General features: G+C 40.1%; 1 protein-coding gene across 2 annotated transcripts in view; it reads left to right on the forward strand.

The window, feature by feature from the left end:
• GSK3B (glycogen synthase kinase 3 beta) overlaps nt 1–25,679 on the forward strand; it is a 150,180-nt gene that overhangs the window by 64,367 nt on the left and 60,134 nt on the right. For both annotated transcript variants that reach the window (XM_030971629.1, XM_030971638.1), the window contains exon 3: nt 16,639–16,722. In XM_030971629.1, coding sequence (XP_030827489.1) covers nt 16,639–16,722 — 84 coding nt within the window. The remainder of the gene's footprint in view (nt 1–16,638; nt 16,723–25,679) is intronic.

A 25,679-nucleotide genomic window follows, 5' to 3' on the forward strand; every position in this document is an offset into this window, starting at 1 on the left:
AGAGACACAGGTTAAATGGAGGCTATTCTGAAATAATGACCTTCAGAGTGGAGAGTGCAGTTTAAAAGAATTCCAAACCCATCAAGGTAGGGAAATGCATAGTTTAAAGCACATGAATAGATGTAACTCAGCCACATGCTGTCAGCACATTATAACTGTGAGAGTGTACTTGGACATTGCAGAATTCCTGATTGTGGTCAAATTAAGTTCCATTTTGAAAGATAATTTCCTTTCCTTTGACGTTTTAACATTGCTGCCTCTAAGTGCCTGAGAAGGACTGGGATAGAAAAACAGTAACACCCTGCATGCAATAGAAATAACTTCTCCATTTTATATTTATAAATCAGTTTTACATCTGGGTCACACATGCTAATTAGAGGGAGCCTTGATTATGGCATGGATAGATCTGTGTAACAAAGGTAAAAATTGATTTTAATGTTCTTCATTTTGTAGTGTCTTATGGAGAGATCTTTGGTAGCCTTTCAGGATCACTATATAGTCTCCTATATACTCTCCTAGAGTATATAGTCTCCGATATACTCTAGAAGAGTATATCGGAGACTATATCTTTGCATTTCTGAGAGTGACAGATTATAGGCTGGTGGAGCGATTAGAGTTTTCTCATTCTTATCTAAAAACAAATTATTCAATGGCTGACAGTCTTAGTGTGGCAGTGGAGTAGACTTTCTATGTGTGCAGCCAGTTCAAGTGGAGAATCGAGGGCAGTTGTTGTTTTGTGAATGGAGCCTGAACTTCATCAATTAAAAAGTCACAGTAAAATTCCTGAAGTCCTTCTGAAGCTCAGTGATCTAGTGGTCGGCTGTGTATGAGGCTGTATATAAATTCTAAGCTAGTTTTATCTTTTTTCTTCTTGAAGTAGATGCTGAGATGATCAGGCAGAGAGCAGGCTCATCTAATGCTTTTGAGAGCTTGGGCATGATTGCAGGTTTTGGATGGAAATGGTGTCCTGGGAGGAACCTTCCACACCTGTCTCCTAGTTAGGGAAAAGAGTATGGTGTAGAGTATAAATAGAAGATTAACTCGATGGGATAAAAATGGGGCTTTTGAGACTACTTGGATGTTTGGTGCCTGCAGATACTTAAAGGCTCTTGGTTGTACCATTATTTGGAAATCCCACAGCATGAAATTGCCTGGCTACGGAAGATTTAGCTTAAATAGTCTTTATATCTAGCAGCATTACCTACCTGTGGCTCTCACTTGCTTATTAAATTCTTACTTGGTTAAATTATTTTTGGTGCAACGTTCCAGTCTTGGAGCATGATTGGAATATATCGTTAAATAATTTATCTTCAGTTTTTGCCAGGGAGCACTGGGGTTTTTTTGTCTTTAAAATGCATGGCTGATAAATCAGGCAGTGGCAAACTCTGTGTCCTTTTTGAACTCAGTATTTGTTATTCAAATATCCTGCTGTGGCAGCTATTAAGCTTGAGGGGAAAGAAGGGATAACCTATAAAATGCTAGTCATAGAAGGGACAGAAGAGATCCACCTGCTGCTCAGAGGAGTCTTCCTGAAGCAAAGAAGAGGGGCAGATCTTCTCATTTTTGTGTCAACAAGACAGCTGTGGCGTCCCCTCCGGCACTGTGCTGTAGTTCAACCCTTTTGGCTTTGTTTAAAACCTTTTAATTGAGCTGTAATTGAGGTATTTTTTATGTCCCTTCCTTGAAGAGGATCAACTCAAAGTCAGCAAACAAAATGAGGAAGGTTTAAGTAAATGTGAAAATGGGAATAATTTTTGTTTTCCACTTGTTTTCTTGAGTAGACGCGACTCTTTGTAACCAAATGGCATGTTCCTTCTGAGAAGTGTTCGGAACTTGGAGAGCCATGGATAATGGGTAATTGTTTTCTTTGCTGCTAAAGGCAATATTTGCACCGCCCATTGCTTCTTGGAAAAGTAGTACCAAGACATGGGAAAATAATAAAAGGAAGCTCTTCTGAATGTTTTTTCAAGCATCTAAAGTACACAGACAGTTCAGACTGTTGGGCATATTCTAAAATTAGCAATGCTGCCCTTTTTTTCATGTGACTTGGATACTTCCTGGTCCCTGATGACTCAGAAGGTGAGATGTTTGTGACCAACAGAATTATTTTCAGCCTACACAATACAAATAATTACTTTTCTACTACTTTACTTTGCATGCTATTGAGGAAAACTTGTTTAAGCTTTTTGTTCCACTTTGTTTTTTCCATCACATTTTCTGTCTGCATTATGCAGTGAAATGTGGTCCATTTGGAACACTGGAAGATTAAATTTGAAGGACAATGTAGACTGAGGTTTTGTTGGGTGACCTAGACTCACCTGTATGATCTACCACAGGAAATAAAAATGAATCTGATTTTTATTGGAGTGATTTTGTAAGAGTTGTATCATGTAATAACCCAAAATGAGAAATGTTTCTGGAAAGGCAATGAGAAACTTATTTTATTAAGGAATATTCAAATTACAGTCCATGATGCTTTGGCATGGTGTTGATGCTTCTTTAAAAATACAGTGAGTGATGTCAAGGAAGTGGTCGTTGAGCATTTGTAATGTTTTTTTGGCCAGGAGCAAAGAAGGGACTCACTCTTCCTCAAGGTGAAATGTGAGGTGTGATGTTTATCATATTTTTAAATACATGTTACAGACTTTTAACTAAGGAGAAGGCAGTCTGCTTTCTTCAGGGTGGGTTTTTGTTTGTGCAGTGCTTAGTACAGTGAACTGAGATGAGTAATGGACGCTCTTATATGTGTCATGATGCAAATAAGCAGACTACAGACATCTATATTCTCTAGTTCTTCTAAGATTTGAAGCCAGGCCTAATTGTTACAGGCCCAACAAAGGTGCTCATTTCACATCTTCATTTGTGCCGTTCCTTTGAAAGCCCCAGCCATGGTGATTAGACTACTTAGGTCCTGAGCTAACTAGTCAAAATACAAACATCCAGTCTGAATCACTGAAGCATAACAATGCATGTGGAAAACAACAGCTGGATCTAATTTCAGGGTTTTTTTCATTTCAAAAATCACCCTGTCACAAAAAGCTCCTTGTTTTCCCTCCTAAGCTTTATCAGATGATAAAGACAGAATCTATAACTTGATGTCTTTTAAAGATTCATCTTCTTTTTTCCTTCATTTAAAGATTTGTCCAAGGATCTGCTTATCAGGCTGAGTTGGCAGGCCCTTTTGCATTCACCTTCCTTTAATCTCAGCAGGCACATTGAGTCATGGAGGTTGTAGCAAGTTTTTTGGGCTTGAACACAGGCATCTCATTTATACCAGATGAGTTTAAGAGTGTTGGCATGTTGATTGATTGTAAATGAAGTAATTTGTTGCAGGCTGCTTAGTCCCTGAAGGGGGACATTGCAATTTATATGGGTGTTGCAGTGAGAAATGAGTACTACTTGCTGAGCTGTCCACTGGTTGCACTGCTCTTGCTGCAAGTGGACAGGAGAGGGTTTTTAACTTTATTCTATTTTTTTCCTTTTTAGAGTAAAACTTTGTAGTGGATGTTGACATTGCCTGTGGGCACTTTAGTGGAAAATTCAGGTTTGCTGTTAAATAATAGAGGAACCTTTAAAAAGATGTGTTGCTGACTACCATGGGAATTAGTAGTAAGTGTGCAGGTGTGGAAATGAGGACATAGCAGTTTGCAGCTCCCAAATGTAGTGCATGGGTTAGAGAACATTAGGAAGATTCAGTTCAGTATCTTACGTGGATGGACTTGCTTTGTTTTCTGATGCTGAGCAACTTTGTAAGCACATTTCAGATGAAGTCTGGCAGGCGTAACAGGATGTAGAGCAGGAGAACTAAGGTGAGCACAGCTTTCTCTTTCTGAAGAATTCCTAAAAATAAGGATAATACTTCATTACTTGGTAGTGCCCTGCTGAACATACTTTATAAATAGTGAGCAATTCTGAATTATAAAATTAGAAGGTGGTAACAGCTTAGAACAACAGATAATAATCTTTAGTTGAAGCAATGGTATTAGAAGTTCTGTAGTTTTTTAAAAAGTAGTTTTAGATTCTTTCTAGGTTAGATTCTTCTGGTAGTGTATCACTACCAGTAACCTGTACTAGAATTGCCTGTCTGTGAGACCTGGGGTTCCTTGATTACACTTGATTTATTAACCCTATCTGCTTGTCATTTAGATATCTGCAAAAGCAGGAGTATGAGAACATACAGAATGGAAATGTTCTTTCCCAGTGTGCAGGAAACCAACAGGTTGATTGGAGTCAACATTTGAAGAGCCACAGCAAATACTCAAGAACTTGGTGCTATCTTTCTTTTTTTTTTTTCCTTTTTTAATTAAGTCAACATAAGGGCAAGAAAGGACATGGTTTGCAGATAGTATGCTGGATTTCCTGGTAGGCAATGACTCTGTTTCTGTAACTGCATAACAGGCATAAAGGTTATCTGCTTTCATGCAGGGCAAACAGATCTAGTAGGACAAGAAAGTAGTATGAGACATAGGAAAAACTAGGGCATGTTGAGGGTTGCCTGGAGTGTTGGAGGCATAACAGAGTCAGTGTATTCATTGAACAATTTCTGTGGCAGCATGAAGGCCATCAATTAGCAAGAAGGATAAACAGTGCAAGGACTCTTGTTTGGATTTAAACTGATGAATATCTCTTGGAAAGAATCCTCCTTGCTAGTGGGAACAGCCTGTACATGGTCCAAAAGCACAATGCTGTGTGCAGGTGGTAGTAGAAAGTCCCTTCCTGGTGGAGCACTGAGCTGTGGCATGCTGTCCTACTGGCTTGTCTGCATAGATCTGCTTGTGGGTGATAATGCTGTAACTGACTTCTTGAGTAGATAATGAACTTTCCAAGAGAAATACATGTGTCTGAGACCTTTCTGAATTCAGCTGTGCAATTAAACGATGTAGAAAGTTTTGACTGATTCGCCTTTAAAATTCATTTGAGTTTTCCTGAATGTAAGTAGACAGTGAGCACAAGATGCAGTGACTCTTGTTTTAACCTAAGCTTGTGTGCAGAATGTGTAGGGAGTGATACTGTCTTGCTTACATAAGCAAGGCAGGCAGTATCACATCCTCAGCAGACAGTAATCTTCATTATTTCGTACTGTTGGGATTTTGAATGCAAAAGGTTCTCAGCACCCTTTGTAGAAAGTTTGATTTCAACAAAATGGAAAAAATATTTTCACTGGTTAGGCATGGGGCAAGGAAATTAATTCACAGAATCACAAAATGGGCAAGGTTGTAAGGGGCCACAATGGGTCATCTGTTCCAGTATCCCTGCTCAAGCAGTGTCATTCCAGTCCAGATGGCATAGGATTGCTTCCAAATGATTCTTGACTATCTCCAGTTAGGGAGATTCCACAGCCTCTCTGGGCAGCCTGTTCCAGTGCGTGGTTAACAGCACAGTAAAGAAGTTCTTCCCTCATATTCAGGTGGAATTTCCTATGCATCAGTTTCTACTCATTGTCTCTTGTCTTGTGGTTTGTACCACCAGGAAAAGCCTGGCTCCATCCTTTTGATACCCTCCCTTCAGGTACTTACACTGGTGAGGTCCCCTCTTAGTTGTCTCTTCTCGAGGCTGAACAGGCACAGACCCCTCAGCCATTACTCATAAGCGAGATGCTCCAGTACCTTCATCATTTTTGTTGCCCTCTGCTAAACCCACTCCTGGAGCTCCACGTCTCTCTTGGACTGAGGAGCCCAGAACTGGACACAGCACTCCAGCGTGGCCTTAGTGAAACTGAGTAGAGGGGTAGGATCATTACTCTACTCCTGGTCATCTCCACAGCATGTCTGTTTTGCATGATGTGTGTAATGGGAGATCTTAAGCCATGAAAATAAGATCTTGTAGTGGGAAATATTTGGCAAGGTCAGTGAAGGTTTTGCCACTTGCATTATTATTAGCAGCGGATGTTTTAATGAATTAGCTTATGAGAATGCTCTCTAGCACTATGTGTTAAATACAGAAGAATGCATAGTCCATTGAAAAGGTGGTAGGTGGTGTAGGAAACAATTTCTGACGTAATTTGTGATTGACTTGCATTGAGCCTCTTATCTTCTTCTACAATTGCATTTTTGGAAACAGAGTTTCAGTAAAGAGAAGTTAAATGTCCATGTCTTCAGGTTTTAGGGTTTCAGATGACTAGGAATTTCCTTGGAAGCATCTGGTGGTGGCTGTTGACAAACCTTTGGATGAGGTCATGCCAAGATGATTGGTCTGACCAAGTCATCTTTGTTCCCTCAGTCTCTTGTTTTCAGCGGTTCCTTTCCATTTACTTGCTACAGGGTTATGTACAAGTTCTCATTTTATTCTGGAAGCAAGGTGGAAGTCAGGATGCTCACAAAGCTACATGGAGCAGCTCTCCTATGTAAACAGGCTGAGAGAGTTGGGGCTGTTCAGCCTGGAGAAGGCTCCAGGGAGATCCTAGGGCAGCTTACCAGAACCTGAAGGAGGTTATAAGATCTGGAGAGGGACTTTTTACAAGGGCATGTATGATAGGACAAGGGGGAATGGATTTAAACTGGAAGAGGTTAGGTTTAGATTAGATGTTAAAAAGAAATTCTTCATTGTGCAAGTGGTTAGATACTTGAACAGGCTGCCCAGAGAAACTGGATGCCTTATTCCTGGAAATGTCCAAGGCTGGGTGGGATGGGGCTCTGGGCAACGTGGTAATGGGAGATTTCCCTGCCCATGGCAGAGAGGTTGGATCTAGGGGATCTCAAAAGATCCCTGCTGACCCAAACTATTCTGTGATTCTATGATTTTTGCTCATACTGGGGGAAGGAGGACTGGGCTTCATGGTAATTAGGTTGCCCCTGCTCTGAATTTGTCCAGCTGGATCTGGTGCTTGAGAAACTCTGAAACTGGAAACCCATGAGGTGGTAGTGTAGCCTTTTGAAATTTGCTGAAAGTGTGCCATTTAAAATTCATGGTGTTCACCTGGCATATGAAATAATTTCTTTCTGCACCTTTCTTTTTTTGGAGATCTCTATTCCTTTTCAGTGTGACTAAGTTGTGAATCTAATAATAGTGCTGTGTCTCTGCTTTTAAATATGTCATTAAAAAACACACCTTGTTATGCAAATAGGTACTAAAACTTGCTTTTCTCTGTACCTTTTCTTTTGGGGCAATTTAGACTAGAAGTGAATGTGAAGATTTCCTAATCTTTTCATTTTAGTGCTCTGACACTCTTTTGCTGAAGGAAATGGTTTCTTGAAAAATGGGACAATGTTTGAAAAGCGCTAATGCTGACTAAGGAAAAAACCCTCAAGCACAAAGTCTGATAACCTGTTTTATCAAACTTGGAACACTAATTCTTCAACAGCTTATAGTAAATTTGTACTTTGACATAGCTGGCTTTCCCTTTCCAAGTGTATGATAGGTTGTTTGTATCTAGCAAAGGTCAACTGATGAAATTATGCTGCAGCTCTGGGAAGAATGTGCTGTTGCCTTTTAATATGAAGAGATAGATTTGAGGAAGCTTGAATTGCTTTTATATATAAAACTATGAAGGATTGTTGAAACATTCTTATATGTCAGGCTATCATCTGAAATTTAGTAGGGTATTTATTATTTTAGTTTTATCTTAGGCCTGGTAGGGTATTTATTATTTTAGTTTTATCTTAGGCCTGGTATTCACATGTGATGGTTTCTTAGTTATAGCAATAGCTAATAAATTTTGTGACCTGCTCATGACAAACTTAGCAAACCAGCGGGTGGGGAACCCAACGTGGATATGGGGAGAAAAGCTTATTGTGTGTGCACAAGGTAAGGTGTGTAAGTTCCAATTTTAACTTCACCGCTGGAGTTCGGCCAATTTCTTCTCCCATTCCTTCAGCCCCAGAGGAGGAGATGCCCAACCTCTGAATTCAGCAGGGGATGCTTATGCTTTTAAAAGCTTAGTTCTTTGGGAGCTCATTATTAAGAAATTGTACTTCTTGAAAATTTAATTCTGCTGGGCAAATAATGATCTGCAGGCTAATTCCACTTGCCAGTTCCACTCTGCCTTTACTCCCTGCTCAGTCTCCACCCCTCATTTCCCTTTTTGGTGTCTTCTAATTTGAACCTTGTCTCTCAGGTCTGAGGGAGTAATTTGGATTGAAATAAAAGACCCACACGACTTATAACATCAGGCTTTTTCATGTCATGTAGCAATAGGCCTGAGACAAAGAAAAAATAAACATTGGAAGCAGTACTTACCTGTTCCCTAAATAAATAATTATTTTTTGATGGTGAGGAGAAATTATTTTTGTTTTGCAAGTCCTTTGGAATCTGTTTGCATGAAACATCTGCTACATCGTATGTAAGAAGAGAAGGCCAAGAGTAATAAAACATTTCATTAATGTTTAATAACATAGTGATTAGCAACCCAGCAAATGGCTTATGCCCGTGGGAGATTGGAACTTATTTGATTAGTAGATTAATTGCAACCTGTTCTGGTTACAATTGCAGGTGTAAGGTTCTATGGATGTTGCAGACTCCCTGAGGACTGATGTTAAAGGCATTTTTATACTTACTTTCTTCTTAGTTCAAGAGTTAAAAATCAAAACATGAGGAAAAATCTGATTGCTATTTCTATGAAAGGAAAAGGATTTTTACTGTAAGAGTGTTTTAACAGAGATCCTCTGTGCTTCCACTGAAAAAGAATGGCTATTATTATCTCTGAAGGCATAGGGCTGCCTTTTAGAGAATACTTTTCCTTTCAGTTCTTATTCTACTGCACTTTATTTCAATCTTATAATGGACTTGAGCAATCTCTCTGAGTTTCAGACTTAGTTCTGGTTTTCTACCTTTTATCTTGGGTACACTGCAATTCCTCCTGCATCTGGACCTGCTGCTGGCAGAGCACAGCAGATGCTATAGAATAGAGGTGTAGAACTGAGCTGTTTATCGGGTCACAGTATTTGAAACAACCACTTAAAAATGATTCAGTGAATTTCAGGTTGTGGTCTAGAAGTGATGTGATGCTGGAAATCAGTTTGTCTTCCAAGTTTAGTCTCAAGTTTCCCAAGCGGGAAGGAATTCAGAGGTGGTATTAAGTCCCTGAGAGGCTCTTAAACTCCACTTCCATTCAAAGAGGCAATAGTGAGCTAATGAATTCATCTTCCACTGTTCAATTAACTGCTGAGATACAGGAAGAAAATGAAAGAAAAGTCAGGGGTTTTTTTTCTCTGTTTTCCCAGGAGAGATCAAGGCTTGTTTTATCTCTTAAGAACACAAATAAGCCATTTCTGTTTCCAGTTGTAGGAAACTATGTGTAATAGCTGTATGAAGATCAAGTTGGCTGCTTAAGGGCTGTGTTCTGCGTTGGAAAGAGCAGCCTGGTGATGACATAATATGGCACTTGCCATTACTGACTATCTAGGGGAAGAGTTAGGAACAGGGGAGCATGTGGTCTCTTCCTGAGAAGGGATTTATTGCCTGAGTTTATTGGGAGCAGTAGTAGAGTAGAAGGAATCAATAGGGTGAAAACAAGGTGTGTGTTAGTAGCTCAGATTTTCATCCAGTACACCTGTCAGCTCACTCATTACTGTATGGTTGTGGTTCAAATCTGTCTGGTTCTGAAGGGGCTAATGAAAACTAGCCCACCTCTGTGGTAGCTGCGTGATTTTTTTGTTTCATTCATTATTCTAGATCTTTAGTTGAAAGCATATTTTTGACTCCTGCAGCCCCTGCCCGCTCTTTAATTTCAGTTGAGCTGTTAATAACCATGGCTTTGCAGGTTGGGAGTGTGCTGTGGCCCCACCTCTGCTTGCCTGGGGCCTGTGCCTCCAGCTTGCCCTGGCCGGGCTCCAGCTCAGCCCAGCGCACTCTGCCCGCTGGCTTCTTCAGGCCGGTCCTGCCTGCTGCTGCCGCATTCAGAGCTGACACTTTTTGCCCTGCTCTGTACCCCTGCCAAGGCTGAAGGTCGCTGTGCTCAGTAATAAATTTTGGACAGAGTACAGCTGACGCAGGCGTTTTGTGCCTGTGCCTGGTTCTGGGTGTTTGCAGGCCGGCGTATCAGGAGTGCTTTGCGGTGCAGCCATGCTGAGCGCCTCTATCGTCTGCTCCTTCAGGATCTTCATTAGCAGAGTTTACGGGGTGAAAAACAGCAAAAAGCACGGCAGCGTTGTGGATCTTGATAGCAAGATACAGCTGGGTTTTGGAACCTTTGGTTCCTTCTGGTTATGTAGCAAAACAGAGCGTGATGCAACCACAATGTGCCGAGTTGCACAGAAGTGCACACGCAAGCATTTTGTATCTTGGACCCCCTGGCAGCTTCCTCTGCTCATGGCCCTTGCGTGGCACGGTGCACATGCACTTATTATTCTCATGTTGTATAGGTACTTAGCCTCTGGGTTTTTCCTTTGGGATTCCTGTGAATGGCAAGCAGGAAGAGATATAAGGAAGGGGTGGAGGGTGAGGGTATTTAAAGCAGCTATTCTATATTTGAACTGTAAACTGCTGATGGCTATCACCAATTTTTTGTTTGTTTTTCTTAGTTTTGTTTCTTCGTTTTTTCTTTTCCTTAGGGAATCTGAGAACGTCAGCAATATATAAATTAGTATTTGATCTATGTTTGTGGGACTTCCTGGGTCATAAATTTGAAGTGTTCCTACACTTGCTAACCCTCAAAACTGCTTCTGTGCATGTGTTACACATTGGTAGAGGTTGCAGCAGGACAGGGTATGTGGACTTTCTGACCTGCTGGGCTCCAAGTATTTACCAGTCATTGATGCGACAGCAGGAACTGGGTGGTGGGTGTTGTGTCATTACAGCTCTTGGTATATCATAGATGCAGATATTTAATAGATTTGTTTGTTGGCATTGTCCCCTGTTTTTGGAGTAAAGGTCATGATTGCGTGAGTTTGAGACTAATAGGTGTGCTAAAAATGGAGACCACCCCAAATTAGATCTGCTGGTGCTGTAAATATGCCGTGATTGACAGGAGGGGGAGACTGAGGCTTTGTCCTAATCCACACCTCAAATGTAAATGAGGAAAACTGTGATCCCTGTTGACATTTATCTCTGTGTTAAATTGCTTGCCTAAAAAATGGACTTAACATGGGTGGGTAGCTATCGATGACCAGCATGGATAGATTCCCAGCCCAGGCTTCTGTAGTTACACGTTTGCGCTACTTTTGCCTCCAAGAACTGATGTGTTTGTGATATATTGGGGCAAGATGGATGTAGGAATTGGCCTTTATTCTGAAATGCCTGAATTATCATATATCTAGTAAAGTCAGTTCAGTGAAAGTAGTTTCTGTAATACTTGTGCTGACAGCAGGACAGTGTTAAAAGAACTTTTGTGTTTGATGGAGTTTGAAACATGCCTTTGGAGGAATGGATCCGGCAACTTCAGGAGGCTTTAGAGAAGATGCAGTACAGCTTTTATTTTGTGGACTGACTACTAAGCTTAGGACAAACCACATATACTAGGAATGGAGCTTTAGTAACAATATTAGTGAATATGCTGGGGTTTGTGATCCCAGGTTACCCCTTGGTAACCTGCAAGGTGCTATTTCAGTGGCATTCTCTGTGGTCTTGAGTCCCTTTGATTCGGTAAGTTGTGCAAAGCTTAGTTTAGGAGGGATGGCTTCATTGTTGTGCAAGCAGCTGTTCCTGCAAGGCATCAAGCAGAAGTTGGCTAGGATCACACTGAAAATCCTCTCAGCATGTGTCTGCTTCCCTGTCCTTGGAGTCCAGCCTTTTTCTTGTGATGAGAGAGGGTCAGAATAAAGAGTTTTTTTGCTGCTGGATGAAAAATGCTTTGAATCTCTCAATGTTTTGGCCTGAGCTTGTTGTCAGGGCAGGCTGAGCAGTGCAGCAGGTGAAGGTGAGTGGATGTGATAAGTCATTCTGGCTGTAGAAGTGGGCAGAAGCAGGGGGGGAAGAAGCAAGCCCTGCCAGCTCATCACTGTCTTCATGCCTCCTGCTGGAAACTGGTTTCTTCCCTGGTTTGTACATGGCTTTCTTTTTGTGCTCTTCATTGTGGGAAAACCTTTATGAAGGATAAGAAATGTGGTTAAATGGAGAAGATGATGTTGGAAGCAGAGAAAAGGAGGAAACAGTAATCATGACATATACAAGAACAGGAATAGTGTGTATACTGTGAAATCTGGATCTACCTGTGCTACTTCCATCTATCTGTAATGCCACAGTTCATGCAGTTATGCTCCATTTTCCGTTTTTTCAATCTGATAGAAGAACAAAAGGTATTGAGCTTCATCATTTGAAGGTATTACACCAAGAATAATAACAATTACTTTAAAAAGTGCAAAAATAAGCATTAACCTTAGTTGCTGTTCCTATTTGATTTAAGCTAGAAATCTGATGCTGAAGGTACTTGTTGAATTAGACTGGTAGCTTATCCTGCCTTTCCATCTAAAAGATATCTTCTCTAAAAGTTCAAGACATACATAATTTCATCTGTTTAAAATAACAAGGTCATGTCCTTGGTGTGACAGAAAGCAAAAATATAAATTCCTAGTTTCTCCCATTTCATCTGCTCTGAACACAGTCCTTAAAGAACCTTGCTGAGACTTTAAAAAGGTGATTCAGAAGAAAAACAAGAATCAAAACTCCACATGGCCTTCAGCTAAGGAAACTGAGGCACTCTGTTCTGAACTGGATCCAGGTTATATTTCTCCATTTCATTGGGTGCATATTGACAATGCCATGCTGACATGAGCTGTACAAAACCTTTCACCATCATTTGCTCTAGTGCAGTTCAGGAACTTGCAAGTCCATAAAGCCTCATCTCTGATAAGCCAGTCATTTTATCCCCAGCTGTAAGAAGGGGAGGGAGAAGGGGATGGGGAGGGTGCAAGACAGGGAGAAGCAAAGAATCAGACTAAGAGTGATGAATGCAAACTGGTTTAGCTGTGGAAATCCCTGGATGGGGAGGAAAGGGAGTGTATGTGGCCGGGAGTGACGCTTATCCTCTTTTGTAAAAGCAGATTACAGTAGTAATACAGGCAGGAATGACCTTGCTTTGGTGGTATCGTATCACATGCAGCATTAGCACAGCTCTGAGGGATTGGGAATGTAACTTAGGAGAGAAGGCAGGAATCTTGCTGCGTGAACTTTATTGGCTGTGCTTTGAAGTTATAAATCTGATGTCTTGGCAATCTTTAACCAAATCTTTAACCTTGATGAGCAACCAGTTTTCTTCAATGAACAGATAAGAGGCAGTCTGGTCTAGGAAAGTTGTCTTCATAAGTGATGAACAGGGTATTGTCACGTGCCATTTGTTTCAGTAGTTAGTGAAGGGCTTAAATGCACTGATCATAGAGCAGTCTACATCAGCAGCCTTTGCCTTCTGGATAAAGAAATCTATTTTAGATAAAGAACTGAACTGCAGAAAATTTGCTGAGCAATCCGTTCATAGTCCCATTGGTTTACGGCTCCTCAAAGGAACATGTGCCGCAGCAGCACGTTTTGGGGGCAGCAGATGTCTGCTGGGTCCTCTGCTGTGGCAAGGCTGGTGCTGAAGGGTATTGCTTTCTGCAGCGCTTGCCAGGCCTGGCGCACTTGTTCAGTTAGAAATCTCAACCCTTTCCTTCGTGTTGAATGGGTGGGAGAACAGGAAAGCATAACAACTTCCTCCTCTTTGAGTCTTTGACTTTGCATCCATGTTTGTTGGAAGACAGAAATGATGAGTTAAGGATAAGCATGAGCCTTAGGTTTTAATCTGCCCTGTATTTTGAATGTGCACTGTCAGCCGTTCTCATCAGCATGTTTTGAAATTATTTTAGTTTGCATTATCTTTAGACATGCATTTTTTCTCTTGCACTTGGTGCATGACATCTGTCACTGTTCATTTCACTAAAGGTTCCCTGGTTATAATCTGATATTTCCTCTTCCTCTCCATGCAATTCTGCACTGGTATTTAATAGCCCGCATCTTAATGTGAAAAGGTTGTTACTTATTTAAGATGTATATGGTAAAGTGAGACTACTTGAAACATTCATCTGAGAAAAAAGTAATTCTTGAACATGAACATCAGTAGCTGTTCCTCTGCCATATCCAATTTGAGCTTTGCAAGTATTCAAGTATTTCCAGTTTTAACTCCACCAGGGAGTGGTGATTAGAAATCAGTTTGGTTTTAAGATAGCTGAGGTGACTATTTGGCTAAGATTGCAGTTTAGATATGTTTCCTTCTGCCTAGTCACAGGATGCAAGATATAGGTTACTGTGTAACTGGTTTATGACTTATCCCTGATATTAGCACCTCTTGAAACACTCTTTGTGCAGCTGCAGCAGATGGTCAGGATGAGAGCCGATGGAGATGGATCAAAGTGAAAGGCATCACAGTAGGCAGAAACTGTGCTTGTGTTAGGATGAGATACCAGAGTATAAATATAACTTCAGCCTAGCATTAGAATAACTTTTGCTGATTTCTTTTTTCCAGTGTATCCAATCAGCACGTACACCCTATCTAAAGAACACAAAGCAATAACCTGACTTGGAGTATGTATGGGTATTTTAAGCTAGCAGAGATATTACCAAACTAGTATTTGCACATTAATGCTTAGCATATTTATGTTTCTTACAGTAAATCCATGGGATAAAAAGTATTCTTCCCATCTCACAGTCAGTAGGAGAAAGGGAAAAAGAAATGACTTGCCATATATTGGGCTATGAAATGCTGGTGGAATTTTGTTGAAGTGCTAGAACCTGCAGTGTTAGGTTTAGTCCTATAGTAAAATGCTGTAAAAGGCAACATGAGAAATTAATTTTCTGTCATAACAGATGATTCTGTAACCATTGGGATCTAGACCCATCCTTGCTTTGACTCATTAATTGAAATCTGCCCCATGTTGTAAGGTCCAGGGAGGTACCCCATGGCCAGCAGTGATTTGGACAAGAAAGAGGAGGGGATTCTGTTAATCTGAAGTTCAAATTGTGCTATGCAGCACAGGAATCCCGGCCATGACTCCCAAAATTGACTTTTTTTAAAATTGGATTTAATAAGGAATGAGTAAGTGGAGAATATGTGAGCTCCGTTCCTACCAGGAGAATGGTTTGCTCTGTGAGATATGAGGCGTATTGACGAGGTGATGTGGTGAAGCCTGTACTCCTTTTTCACAAATTCACACTATAAGATTTCAGGAGCTACATGAAAACCTCTCTCCTTGCTTTCTCTTACTTTCTCTCTTCAACTTGCAGTATAGAACAGGCCTGTCTTGGTATGTACCGAATGGTTTTAGGCTTTAATCTGCTCAGAGGCCAGGCAGGCTCAGGGTGGGACTTGCTTTCTCCTTTACCACTGGCTGGGTAATTGCCACCTGATAACTGTGTGAGATGTCACTCGTGTGTGTAAAGAGCTGGCTAATTCTGAAGTATTTTTTCAGTCAGCGGGTGGCAGGGTTCATAGGATTAATGATACTGCATCTTATGTAGCACCTCTTTTCTTTAAGGCTGCAAGGCTTAGAGGAATTAAAAGCAGAGTTTGTAGGCATGTTCACATTAGAAGCTCTGAGTGGTTCTTGTGGAGTTCCTTAATAATTAATTGTAGTGACAGACACCGTATGTGACCCTCTGATAACACAGAATCTGAAATCATTGTTTTGACAGCAGCACTGCACAAAGTGGGTGTTAGCTTTGTGCATTTAAGTGTGAAAATGTGTGGTGGCTAAAGAGTTCTCTTCCCAAATATTCCTGGACTTGGCCAGAGTTAATGATGCTAGTAAAGAGCAGTGAATTAGTCTAGTGTATTAGTTCTTGCTCTTTCAGGATCTATGATTAGCAATCCCACGGTCAAAGTCAAAAATGGAATACCTTCTATTTTTGTAGCTGCAGATTGTGTATTAATTGAGAAGGGGAAAACAGCGATATGTAAATGTGACTAGAGGAAAGAAGTATTGTAGCAACAGCTGTGGAATGAAGTGTGACAAACATAGCTGTGCTAATTTTACTTGCTTGTTTTTACTCCTACCTGAATTTCAAAACTTCATTTGTTTTTACCTGCTAGGCTGCAAGATCCTTCATTTGTTCAGGCATTATTTATGCAACAGATATTGCAGTAAATTTCCCAGTTTATCTTGCATGTTATGAACTGATTTTATTTTAACAGCTTTTTCAGGTGGCTATAAAATAGGAAAATGATGCTATTATTCTGTTTGTCTAAACTGGTTTAACCTTGGTTGAAAAAAAGTGGAAATTGAGCTACCTTATCAATTTTGGGTGCTTTTTGTTGGTATTGCAAAAAGAATGGTAGAGGAAAGCATCTTTTGTTACAAACCTCTCTTGCACTGTTGAGACATATAGGTGAAAATGTTGTTTGCTTTGACAATGTTTGCATTATTTTTACTGTATTCAAATGGATAGGCTTCCTATCCTTCTGGTTGATATATTGTATTATTATAAAATCGGAGGAAAAAGAAAGAAAAGTTAATGTCTTCTTGTCTTTTACCACTGACACTTCTATAATGCAAGCAGGTAATTCTTGAATTACGTGATAGATTTTTGGATGTTTATTTTAGAGAGAAAATGTAGTCAAAGGTGGCAATATTCTCAATAATAAAGCAATTGCAATAAATACTAATAAACATGTGAAGGCTGTTGCATTTCCAACTTGTTTGGTTTGTCAACTTCTGTATCTGTATGTTAGCGTTCACAATGCTACCTTACCTTTTACACAGAAAGTTTTTCTAATTGTTTACTTTTCTCTTGTTTCAGAACAGAGAGCTCCAGATTATGAGAAAGTTGGATCATTGTAACATTGTCCGATTGCGTTATTTCTTCTACTCTAGTGGAGAGAAGGTAAGAGCCAAAAACAGAGGAATGTGTCCTGGTAACTGTCTGGGGTGTAACTGGACTGTCTGAATGTATGCAGACAGAAATGTGAAGATATCAGACATTTACTTCTGAGCAAACTCTGTAGTGGTGCCCAGCAGGTCATACTGGAGCAGATGTTTTTCAGCATAGAAGTGTGTGGTCCATAAGGAGTAGTGTTACACTAAAAATACAACAAGGCTGCAGTAGATTCGCATATGCACCGCTTCTTTTTTAATCTAGTGGATCACAGCTGGGCTTTATTTGTTCTAGCACTACCTTTCTATATGTGCAGATGTGTGTGTTTTCTAGGATTCAGTGTTAAGCAGTTTAGATTTAAAGCATTTATTGACTTTTCCCAGAACCAGTCTTTGTATGCTTCTGCCCACCTTCCTTGTGCATCTGTTACAGGTGCAGGCTGAGTTTCAGAGCTTGAGGAAAGAGTAATGTATGATCATGTGATTGTACCATTTGTCAGAATGTTTGTGCTCCAGAAGAAAGAGCAAATAGCTGGATTCAATAACTCTCAAGAAGTAGATACTGACATTTGTTTTTGTTCAGTCCAGGTTTAAAAGTTCCTTGGTTTTTTTAAGAAGGGGGTTACAAGGTTTAGTTTTAATATGAAATTATAATCTGTTCCTTATCTAAGTATGTATCAGCATTTTACAAATCATAGGAGAATTCAGGATGAAATGGACTTCAAGATGGCATCTGATCCAACCTTATCCTTAAAGCAGGATCATCCACAGAGTAAAAGCAGTCATTGTGGTCTATGTGGGAGTTAGTGCAAGCTGTGAGGTTGGGAAATGTGCTAGATGACCTTCTGAATTTTCTCTGATCTTTCTATATATCAAATATTTATATTATTTTTAGATAACTTATATGAATGCTGCCCTTTTTTTTTTTCATTTTTAAGGCAGATTGCATCCTTAGCTGTCTTTAGATGCTGATACACTTGTCCACAGTGCTATCAAGGGCTGTATATGAGAGCTGATAGCTACTGGCAGGCTGTTAACTGCAGGTTCATGAAGTGGGTCAGCAGACTGGGAGAGGCAGCCCACTCCTTTCATTGTCTTTGAAGCCAGAAAAGGAGCTGACGTCTCCAGGATAAGTTACTTTTGTCTTGTGCTGTGCACAGGGGATAATTGGAGGAGATCTGCTATTGCCTGAGAGGTGTTTTGTGGGGGACCTGGCCCTGTACCTTGTCTGTGCCTATAGAGAGCCTGCAAAACTACAGCATTCAAGAAAAAATATAATTTAGGGTTTTTAATTTTTTTTAATCAACCTTCCCTTTCCTTCCTCACTCTTGGATGGTGCTAACAAGCATTTTCAGCTATGTATGTTTTGTTGGTAGTGCAGTATTTGTTTTTTTTTAAGCTGTATTTTGTTCATAAACAGAAATTCCTCAAGCAGCATGAGTACAAAAAGAAAAATGCTGTGAAGGAGGGCTTGGGTTTGGGATTTTTTGTTGGTGGTTTGATTGTGATTTTTAAAACAGCTTGTAACTTCACTGGAGTGAAGTAGAATTTCCTGGACAGATGAGACAGCTGCCTTATCTAAGGGCTTTCAAAAACCTCCTGCAAACAGTGGAATGTTAAAACTGCTCAGAACACTGTCCCAGGAGCTTTTGTGTAACAGGAACTTGAGAAAAGCTCTTTTGGAAATCTTTAAATGAAGTTGAGTTTGAGACTGGATTTTCCATTCTGCTGTTTCAACTCCTCGTGGCTGATTTTTGGCAGCACTAATGTAGCTTTTAAAAATGTCTCTATCCATGGCCAGTGAATCTTTATGCTTCACTGAGAAGTTTTCTTTCATGTTACTTTCTGCTCCTTGGTCTTCATGCCTCTGCTCCGTGCCTTTGTGATCCCCATGGCTTCCCTGTTGCCAAATAGGACAAATGGGAAGCAGTCCCTGGAGCCAGCACACACCCAGCAGAACATCAGCAGTGTAATGCTGCAGTTCAGGTTGCAAGGTCTCTTGCAGTTCAATACAAAATGACACATAATTGGCTTGCAAGTATTTCCATGTAGGTGGCAGCATGTGAAGATAACCCTGTGATGGCGTGCGTGACTCCTGCCCATTCTTGCAGCTCTCAGGAAACACCTGCAGAAGAAGCTGTAGCAAACACAAGCTGAGTGTTAGCACAGCAGCTTGCCACAAATTTTCCTCCTTGGACTCTGGGGTATAACAGGTTGCTGTTCTTACTTTGTAGCAGACTGGTTCTCTGCTAGGAGGAAAGGGGCTGGAGTTTGTTTGGGAAAAGCTCTAGACAGAAGCTTGGTGTTCTCAAGTTGATATGGGAAGGAAGGAATACATTTCTTATCATGCTTTTGTCAGTTTTGGGAAGCAATAACATCTTTTCCTTCATATTTCCCTCATAATCAAACTGCTTGTGGGGTGGAAATGTAGAAAAGTGTAATGTCCCATCTGGTAACCAGGAAGGATGTTTAGGAAGCAGTTGCAGATACAGATGGTATGTCCCCAGAGGTTTATATAAACTGATTATTGAAGGCAAGTCCAATGGGAAGAGAAATATAAAAATCCAAGAATTGTATAGCAGAAAATGTGGTGGTGTGGTGATGAGTTGGGCTTGCAATTGTTGACAGTCTTTGTGAAGAACTTGATGATCCTCTGCCATTAATCTGTGATTGTGATAATTAACTCAAGTCTAGCAGCGATGGGAAACTCTCAGAGGTACTATACTGCTGATCTCATTAATTAAATTTTGATACTAATATATCAAGCATTCTTTTGCATAAAGGTTTTCATGCCACTGTATTTACTCCATCTGTTCATGTTGCTTGGACTTCTCCCTTCTTCCCTGGTGCTTGACACCAGCATCCCTAAGCCTAGAGACTTCTCTTTCTGGATGAGTTTGGGTTTTTCTGTTTGCTGGTTTGGTTTTTTGTTTGTTTTGTGGGGTTTTTTTGGGGTTTTTTTTGTTTTTATTTTGTTGGGTTGGGGGTTTTCCAGTGTCCAAGAAGCTTAAATATGTCTTGATTTAGAGATATCTCAAAGGATTTCTCTATATCTAGTCAGACTGGCACTCTTTGAAAGCCACGAGCCTAACAATCAGTTCATTTCAATTGCTAAGTATTTTTAGACACTTAGGAACCTTAAAACTGGCTTCATTCTAGCAAAACAGGAGGTTTCATTCTTGATTGGAAAACTGGAAAAGTATCAAATAGAAAAACAAGTTTAAAAAACACTTGCTAGTACAACCATTCCTTAGCTATGTCCAAGTTGTAGCACTAGTTTGTAGAGATTTGGAGCTCTCCATTAGCTGTTTCTGCAGGCTATGTGGAACTGCTTGAAGGGTTTGAGCTCCCTATCTTTTTGGTTTTCTTGTGATGAACTCTCCTTTTTTATGTCTCCCAGGACAGGAACTTCTTTCCTTCTTTTGATAAAAGCCATCAAGCCTTAGCAGCATGAAAATCGTGTATCAAACATGGCTTTGACTGATTGCATTTCCTTTCTTTTCTGTGACTGGGTGACTCCCTCTTGCCTGAGCATCTTTGAATTTATATTGTCTTTACATAGCAAAGTATATGTGTGTGTATATATATACACACATGCACACATATTTATACCTTTATGTGTATATATAGATGTAGAAAGTTCTTCTAAGTATTAATTATGTTTGACTAATAATTTCTAGTCTAAAAGAGCTCAGAGAAGGTATGTAATTTATATTAAGATGACAATTGACAGGCTTGGCATTCAAGTTGCCTCTATAAACTCTTTCCTCCTCAATTCATTCTTTTTGAAAGTTTGCAGACATTTGTCAGACCTGTTGGATAACCAGTTTTTTCAAAAGCCTCTTCCTTAATGAATTTGTCAGAGTAGATTCTGACTTTTTCTTCTTTTGAGGCTGTATGAGATATCTGATAACAGGGCACTGACTTTCATAGCTGTAATGTGCTTCTCAGTAATCTAAAATGTGTAATTATATCTGATGGAATGAGCCAGAGGGAAAGAAAATACAACCAAATAATGGGGTGAATGGTGTATGAAAGTTTCCTCTTCTGGAAGTAGTCACAAGACTTTTCCATGCTGTATTTCTGTGATTTATAGTTTTCTAGGTAATTCTTAGAGAAAATGAGCAGGATTTTAGGACTAGCCAGCTCCACTATTTGATAGCTTTGGTATTATGCCTTAGGATAAGATATTGAACAAGATGCCTGGTTTTCCTGTCAGCTTTCCACTGCACATCAGACAGTATTAGGAAGGCATATATTTCAGGGTTGGTTTTTGCTACATTTCCTTAATTTCAGGAACTGCTTTGCATTTAGCATGATACAAAAATGTAGGTCTTGATTTAGTTTTGTGGGGGGGGATGGTCTTACCTGTCCTTTCTAGCCTAATTCTGCTGAGAACCTTTCAAGCCATGTTCCAAGGCAGGGCAAACATTAATATAGGAAATAATTCCTCTGGCTCCTTGGCTAAGAGTATTCCCTGATGTTTTATAGAATGACCTAACTTCATAAATCAGTGGCTGTCAAGTGAAATTACTCAGCTGTGTAAAACATGAAATGAGTTCCTAACTCTGCCTTTTTTATCCCTCTCTCTTTCTGGTTAGATCTTTGTGGCATTTTGTAACTGTCAGTTTTTCTTGTATGGATACTTTAGAGTGTTGAATAGACTGATTGATCCATACCTTTGTCCAAAAGAGGATGAAAAGTTACTGAAGTGATTTGTTTCTGCATCAAATCAAAGTAAATACAGTTTTTGTTGAGTAATTGCACCTGTGGTTGTGTCGTTTAGTTTTTCCTTCTTAAGGTGGCTTAGTATTCAGAGGAGTCAAAGCAAAAATGGAAGCACAGACAGATCACAAACAGGCAACATGCTGACGCTTTTTTGGAGGCTGAGCTGGCCCTTCTGCATGCTCTAATTGATGTCAGGTCTTATTTAGCCTTAGCTATAAGGGCATGTAGCCAATAGTCCATGAAGACTCAGGATGGAAATTTACTCCCATAGACTTAGGCTGAAGTTTAAAATAAACATGCAGGAGATATATGTTGAGCTGTATCTATAAGCTTCTGTGCACTATCTCATGGGCTTTGGCAGCACTGGATTAAATGGCAATGAAGAAGTTTGGAAGAAGGGGGCAACTGTCTGATTTGCAAGTTATATCCCTGTCATATCTTCCACCTTCAGAGAGGCATGAACATCACCAATATTTCTTGCAGGAGTGTTCAGATGAGTCCTCATGTCAGAACCATGCATTCTGTTCCTATTAAAATGGGAAACATTTGGTTTCTTAATTGAACTTAAAAGAAAAAATAAAAAGAAGTTATTGCATAAAAAGGGCAATTACCAGAGCCTTGAGCCCAATTTTGCACTGATAGTCTGTGTGAATGTTTTGCACCAGTCTAGTAATGTGCTGAAGGCCATCACTAGAGATGAATTTAGTAACTACCATTCATTCAGTCCCTGGCAGATCTTGTGTGTTGTCAACAAAGAAGCAATTAATGCCAATTATGAGGAGTTTTGTGATGTTGGTATCTCTGTAGTCCTTGCCTGAGGCCTGCCAAGCTCATTTCAAAAAGGGCACCAGTCATCATATAATGATTATCAGTTACTGCTGTTAGGATTCGCAACTGGCTGGGAGTTTCCTTCGTTGTAGTTATGAGCAGTTTCTGGTTTTGAGTGGGTTTTGTTATTAGAAATAGCAGTTTTGTCTGCCTGTGGTAGGGCTTCACAAGAGTGGAGTAGGCAGCAGTGGCTAGAACCTTAGTGTGGGAGGTGCATGCAGTGAAAATAGAAAGCTCGGGGATTTCCCTCTAGGCCAGTGAGCCATCCAGTGCATCTAGTTGGTCGCTCTTCTGTTCTCGAGTCATTCCTTTGCCAGCTCTAGCTCCTGCTCTCATCTTCCCAGTGCTGGATGGCCATTAGGAAGGCAGCTTGTGGTGTTTGTCCTGAGGCAGGCATGTAGTTTGAGCCGTTATTGTGTATTGTCTTGTCTAGCTTTTTGTCATGGATATATCCTGATTCAGAAATTCATACTCACTCTGGGAGGTAGTGAACAGTCAGGAAAACAGGTGGATCTCCAAAGACTCTGTTTTTTGTTTCATCACAAGGTGTGCAGGACAGTCCAGTGATTCAAACATCATCTGTTCATTTTCATCTTCCAACAGTTTATGGCACAGTTAGTCCCTGTTTGGGAGCTGGGGTTAAAATATCCCCAGATCACTTATGTCAAAGATGATAGCTCAGTCCCGCCTTTTAGATGTTGGGCAGATGTTTCGAACTTCATAGAAATTCTCCTTGGAAGTACATCTATAAGCTTAAGGAATTCACAGGGCATAAAATAAACAACAATCATCAGGGATTCCCAAATTATTTTAATGTGTGACCTTTTCCTTTACAGTAACTGCTCTTTAGAGAAGACAGGTCAGAAAATGTCTTTTTTTTTCTTCTGATAAAGAATGTCTTAGTACATCACCTAAGAACCTCTACTCTTTCAGTGATCAAAGGTAGATAATATAAACCAACTGGCTTCAAACAAGACCCAAGAAAGTTCTTAAATACTAATTTCTTAAATACTAATTTTATTGGGAGGGTTGACTTCTGGCCTTATGCTGCCATCACAGCTTACCCACTTGGCAGTTCCTACCTACCTAACGTGGCTGTGTTTTGCTGAAGAGTAATGAGCATTACAGTGCAATTTGCTACGTTTTGACAAGTAGGCATAGGAACAGAACTTTTGGTACAGATCTCAGTTCTCAAACTCAGTCATGAAGAGCGAGGGATTAGAAAAGAAGATACTTTGCCCAATATTTGCAGTAGTGTTAGGAAGTATTGGTATCTTTCTGAACACTGAAGTTGAGTCTTCAACTGTTCTTAACACCCCTGCATTTATCTGTGTGAAACTGCAACTGTATCTCTAGGCTTACACTCCCTTTTCTTTGGTGGCAGCCAAAGCTCTGTTTTGAAATAGATGTGGTTGTAAACTGCAAGTAAAAACAGGCACACGTGGCCACTGGATGTCACCATTCCTTCATACAAATAAGGTCAGCTAGCACATATTTTGCATTTTCCAATATTTCTTGAGTATCATGTCTACTCATTAGTCAGAGTAGGAAGGCTGCAAATTTTTGCTTTGTCTTTGAAAGTGTATCCAAAGTCTTTGTATCCTTAATGTACAACGTCAGCCTTCAAGATAAGGAAGGTGGGTCTCTCATGGTGCTTGATAGAGGGGTGTGAAGTGTGTGCTGGTTGTGGCCTTAAGAAAAGTAAAATAACATTTTTTTGAATCTAGGGCAAAAACTGTGACTTTGAACTTTGTGTATTGTCTAAATCTAGATGCCTGCATCAGGGTGAAGGGCATATTCTACCTCATGTTGACACTCCAGTGTTCAAATAATACATTCTCAAAAAAGGCATAGTCTGCATGAAATGCTGAAAGGCATTTTCTTGCTTTCCAGCTCAAAGGTAAACTCCTCAGGTGCTTTTTGACAGAACCCTTGCATTGCTGCATCCTGTCACTAACTGCTCCGTGCAGCACCTACCTCTGAAACGTCATCAGTGGGTTGCTGTCATATCCTAAATAAAAAATCCTCCTGGGTAAACTGATTGGTTTATTTACCTCATACAGCCCTAATACTGAAGCCTTGGGATAATTTTAATAATGAGAAGTACATTTTGAAGACATATTACTTAATTTTAGGTGCATTGCTTGTCTGTGTGCATTTAGCTTGAGTAGGCATATGAAGTCAGTTCCTCCAGAGTGCAGTTCCACGTTTATTTCTCCTAGTGCAAAGTTAGCTTAAGAAACTCCTGTGTTGTTAATGTCCCCTCAGTTATGCTCATACAGCTGATTAGGTGGAGGCCATCAAAAACAAGCAAAAACCCATCCCAAACCACACCACAACGACTGTCGCACTGTTAGTGATTTGCCAAGAGATGAAAACTGAAATGAGCATGTTCACCACTTCTCCCAAATGCTGAGCAGTAAATATGGTCACCCTAAAGAGCACCCAGAATAGTTTCTTAACCTTTTTACCCTATTACTTGATGTTCAGAGAAGTTTTCCTTAGATTCCACACAGGCCTTGAGAGTTCAGGAATACTTCCAATGTCTTACTAGATACTGACATATTTTCAGAGTAAGAATTTTCCTTTTGCTGTTAGTTTGGTGTTTGGCATATATGACCTCCCTGGTTTCTATCATCATGGTGGTAAATTGGGGAAATACTTGGACTGTGATTGACTTAATATTGGTTGCTGCTTTATATGTGCATGTTGTAAATGTAGTGTGTCTGATAAATGAAAACAAAAGCTTGTAGGAACCACTTCGGATCAATTTGAGGTTTGTCAAGGTAGGGGATGATCACAGAGAAGCAATATTTTAACTATTACTGCAAGGAACAATCTAGAAAAGTGAATATTTGAATTCAGTAGCCATTGCTTTATTTTAATTCAATAAGTGTTTCTTTATATTGGCCTCAAGCACAACTGGAGGATGCTTTAAACAGATTATTTCTGTGGACTTAAAGAGACAAGAGTTATAAAATGGAGTTTGACACCTCCAGCCTTTCCTTTGTCAGTAAGGCAATGTTTTCAATTTTACTCAGTCCTCAGCCACATTGTGTGTAATACCCGTGTACTTTCATCCTGTTTTGTCTCCAATTTCTGGCACAAGAAAAAGAATGAAGTTGCTAAAATGTTTTGGCTCTTGTGTCCTAGTCTTTCTTATGCCTCTTATTATGGTACAGGTTGCCTGAGCATTTACTTGCATTAAGTATTTCCCACCAAAGCGAAACAGTGCCTGAATTGGTGCTTCTTGAGAGGTGCAGAGCAATTTGATGGCAAAGCACTGATTATTTTGCTATGGCTCATTTTGGAGCAGTGTTTGTCAACTGAGGATTCATCTGCCAAGTGACAAAAAGCAGCTTCTAGCACTTGATGCTGGTACATGAGCCACATTGCTGAAGTCAAAGTCCT

This window comes from Camarhynchus parvulus, chromosome 1, assembly GCF_901933205.1.
Source record: "Camarhynchus parvulus chromosome 1, STF_HiC, whole genome shotgun sequence".
NCBI classification, from domain to species: domain Eukaryota; kingdom Metazoa; phylum Chordata; class Aves; order Passeriformes; family Thraupidae; genus Camarhynchus; species Camarhynchus parvulus.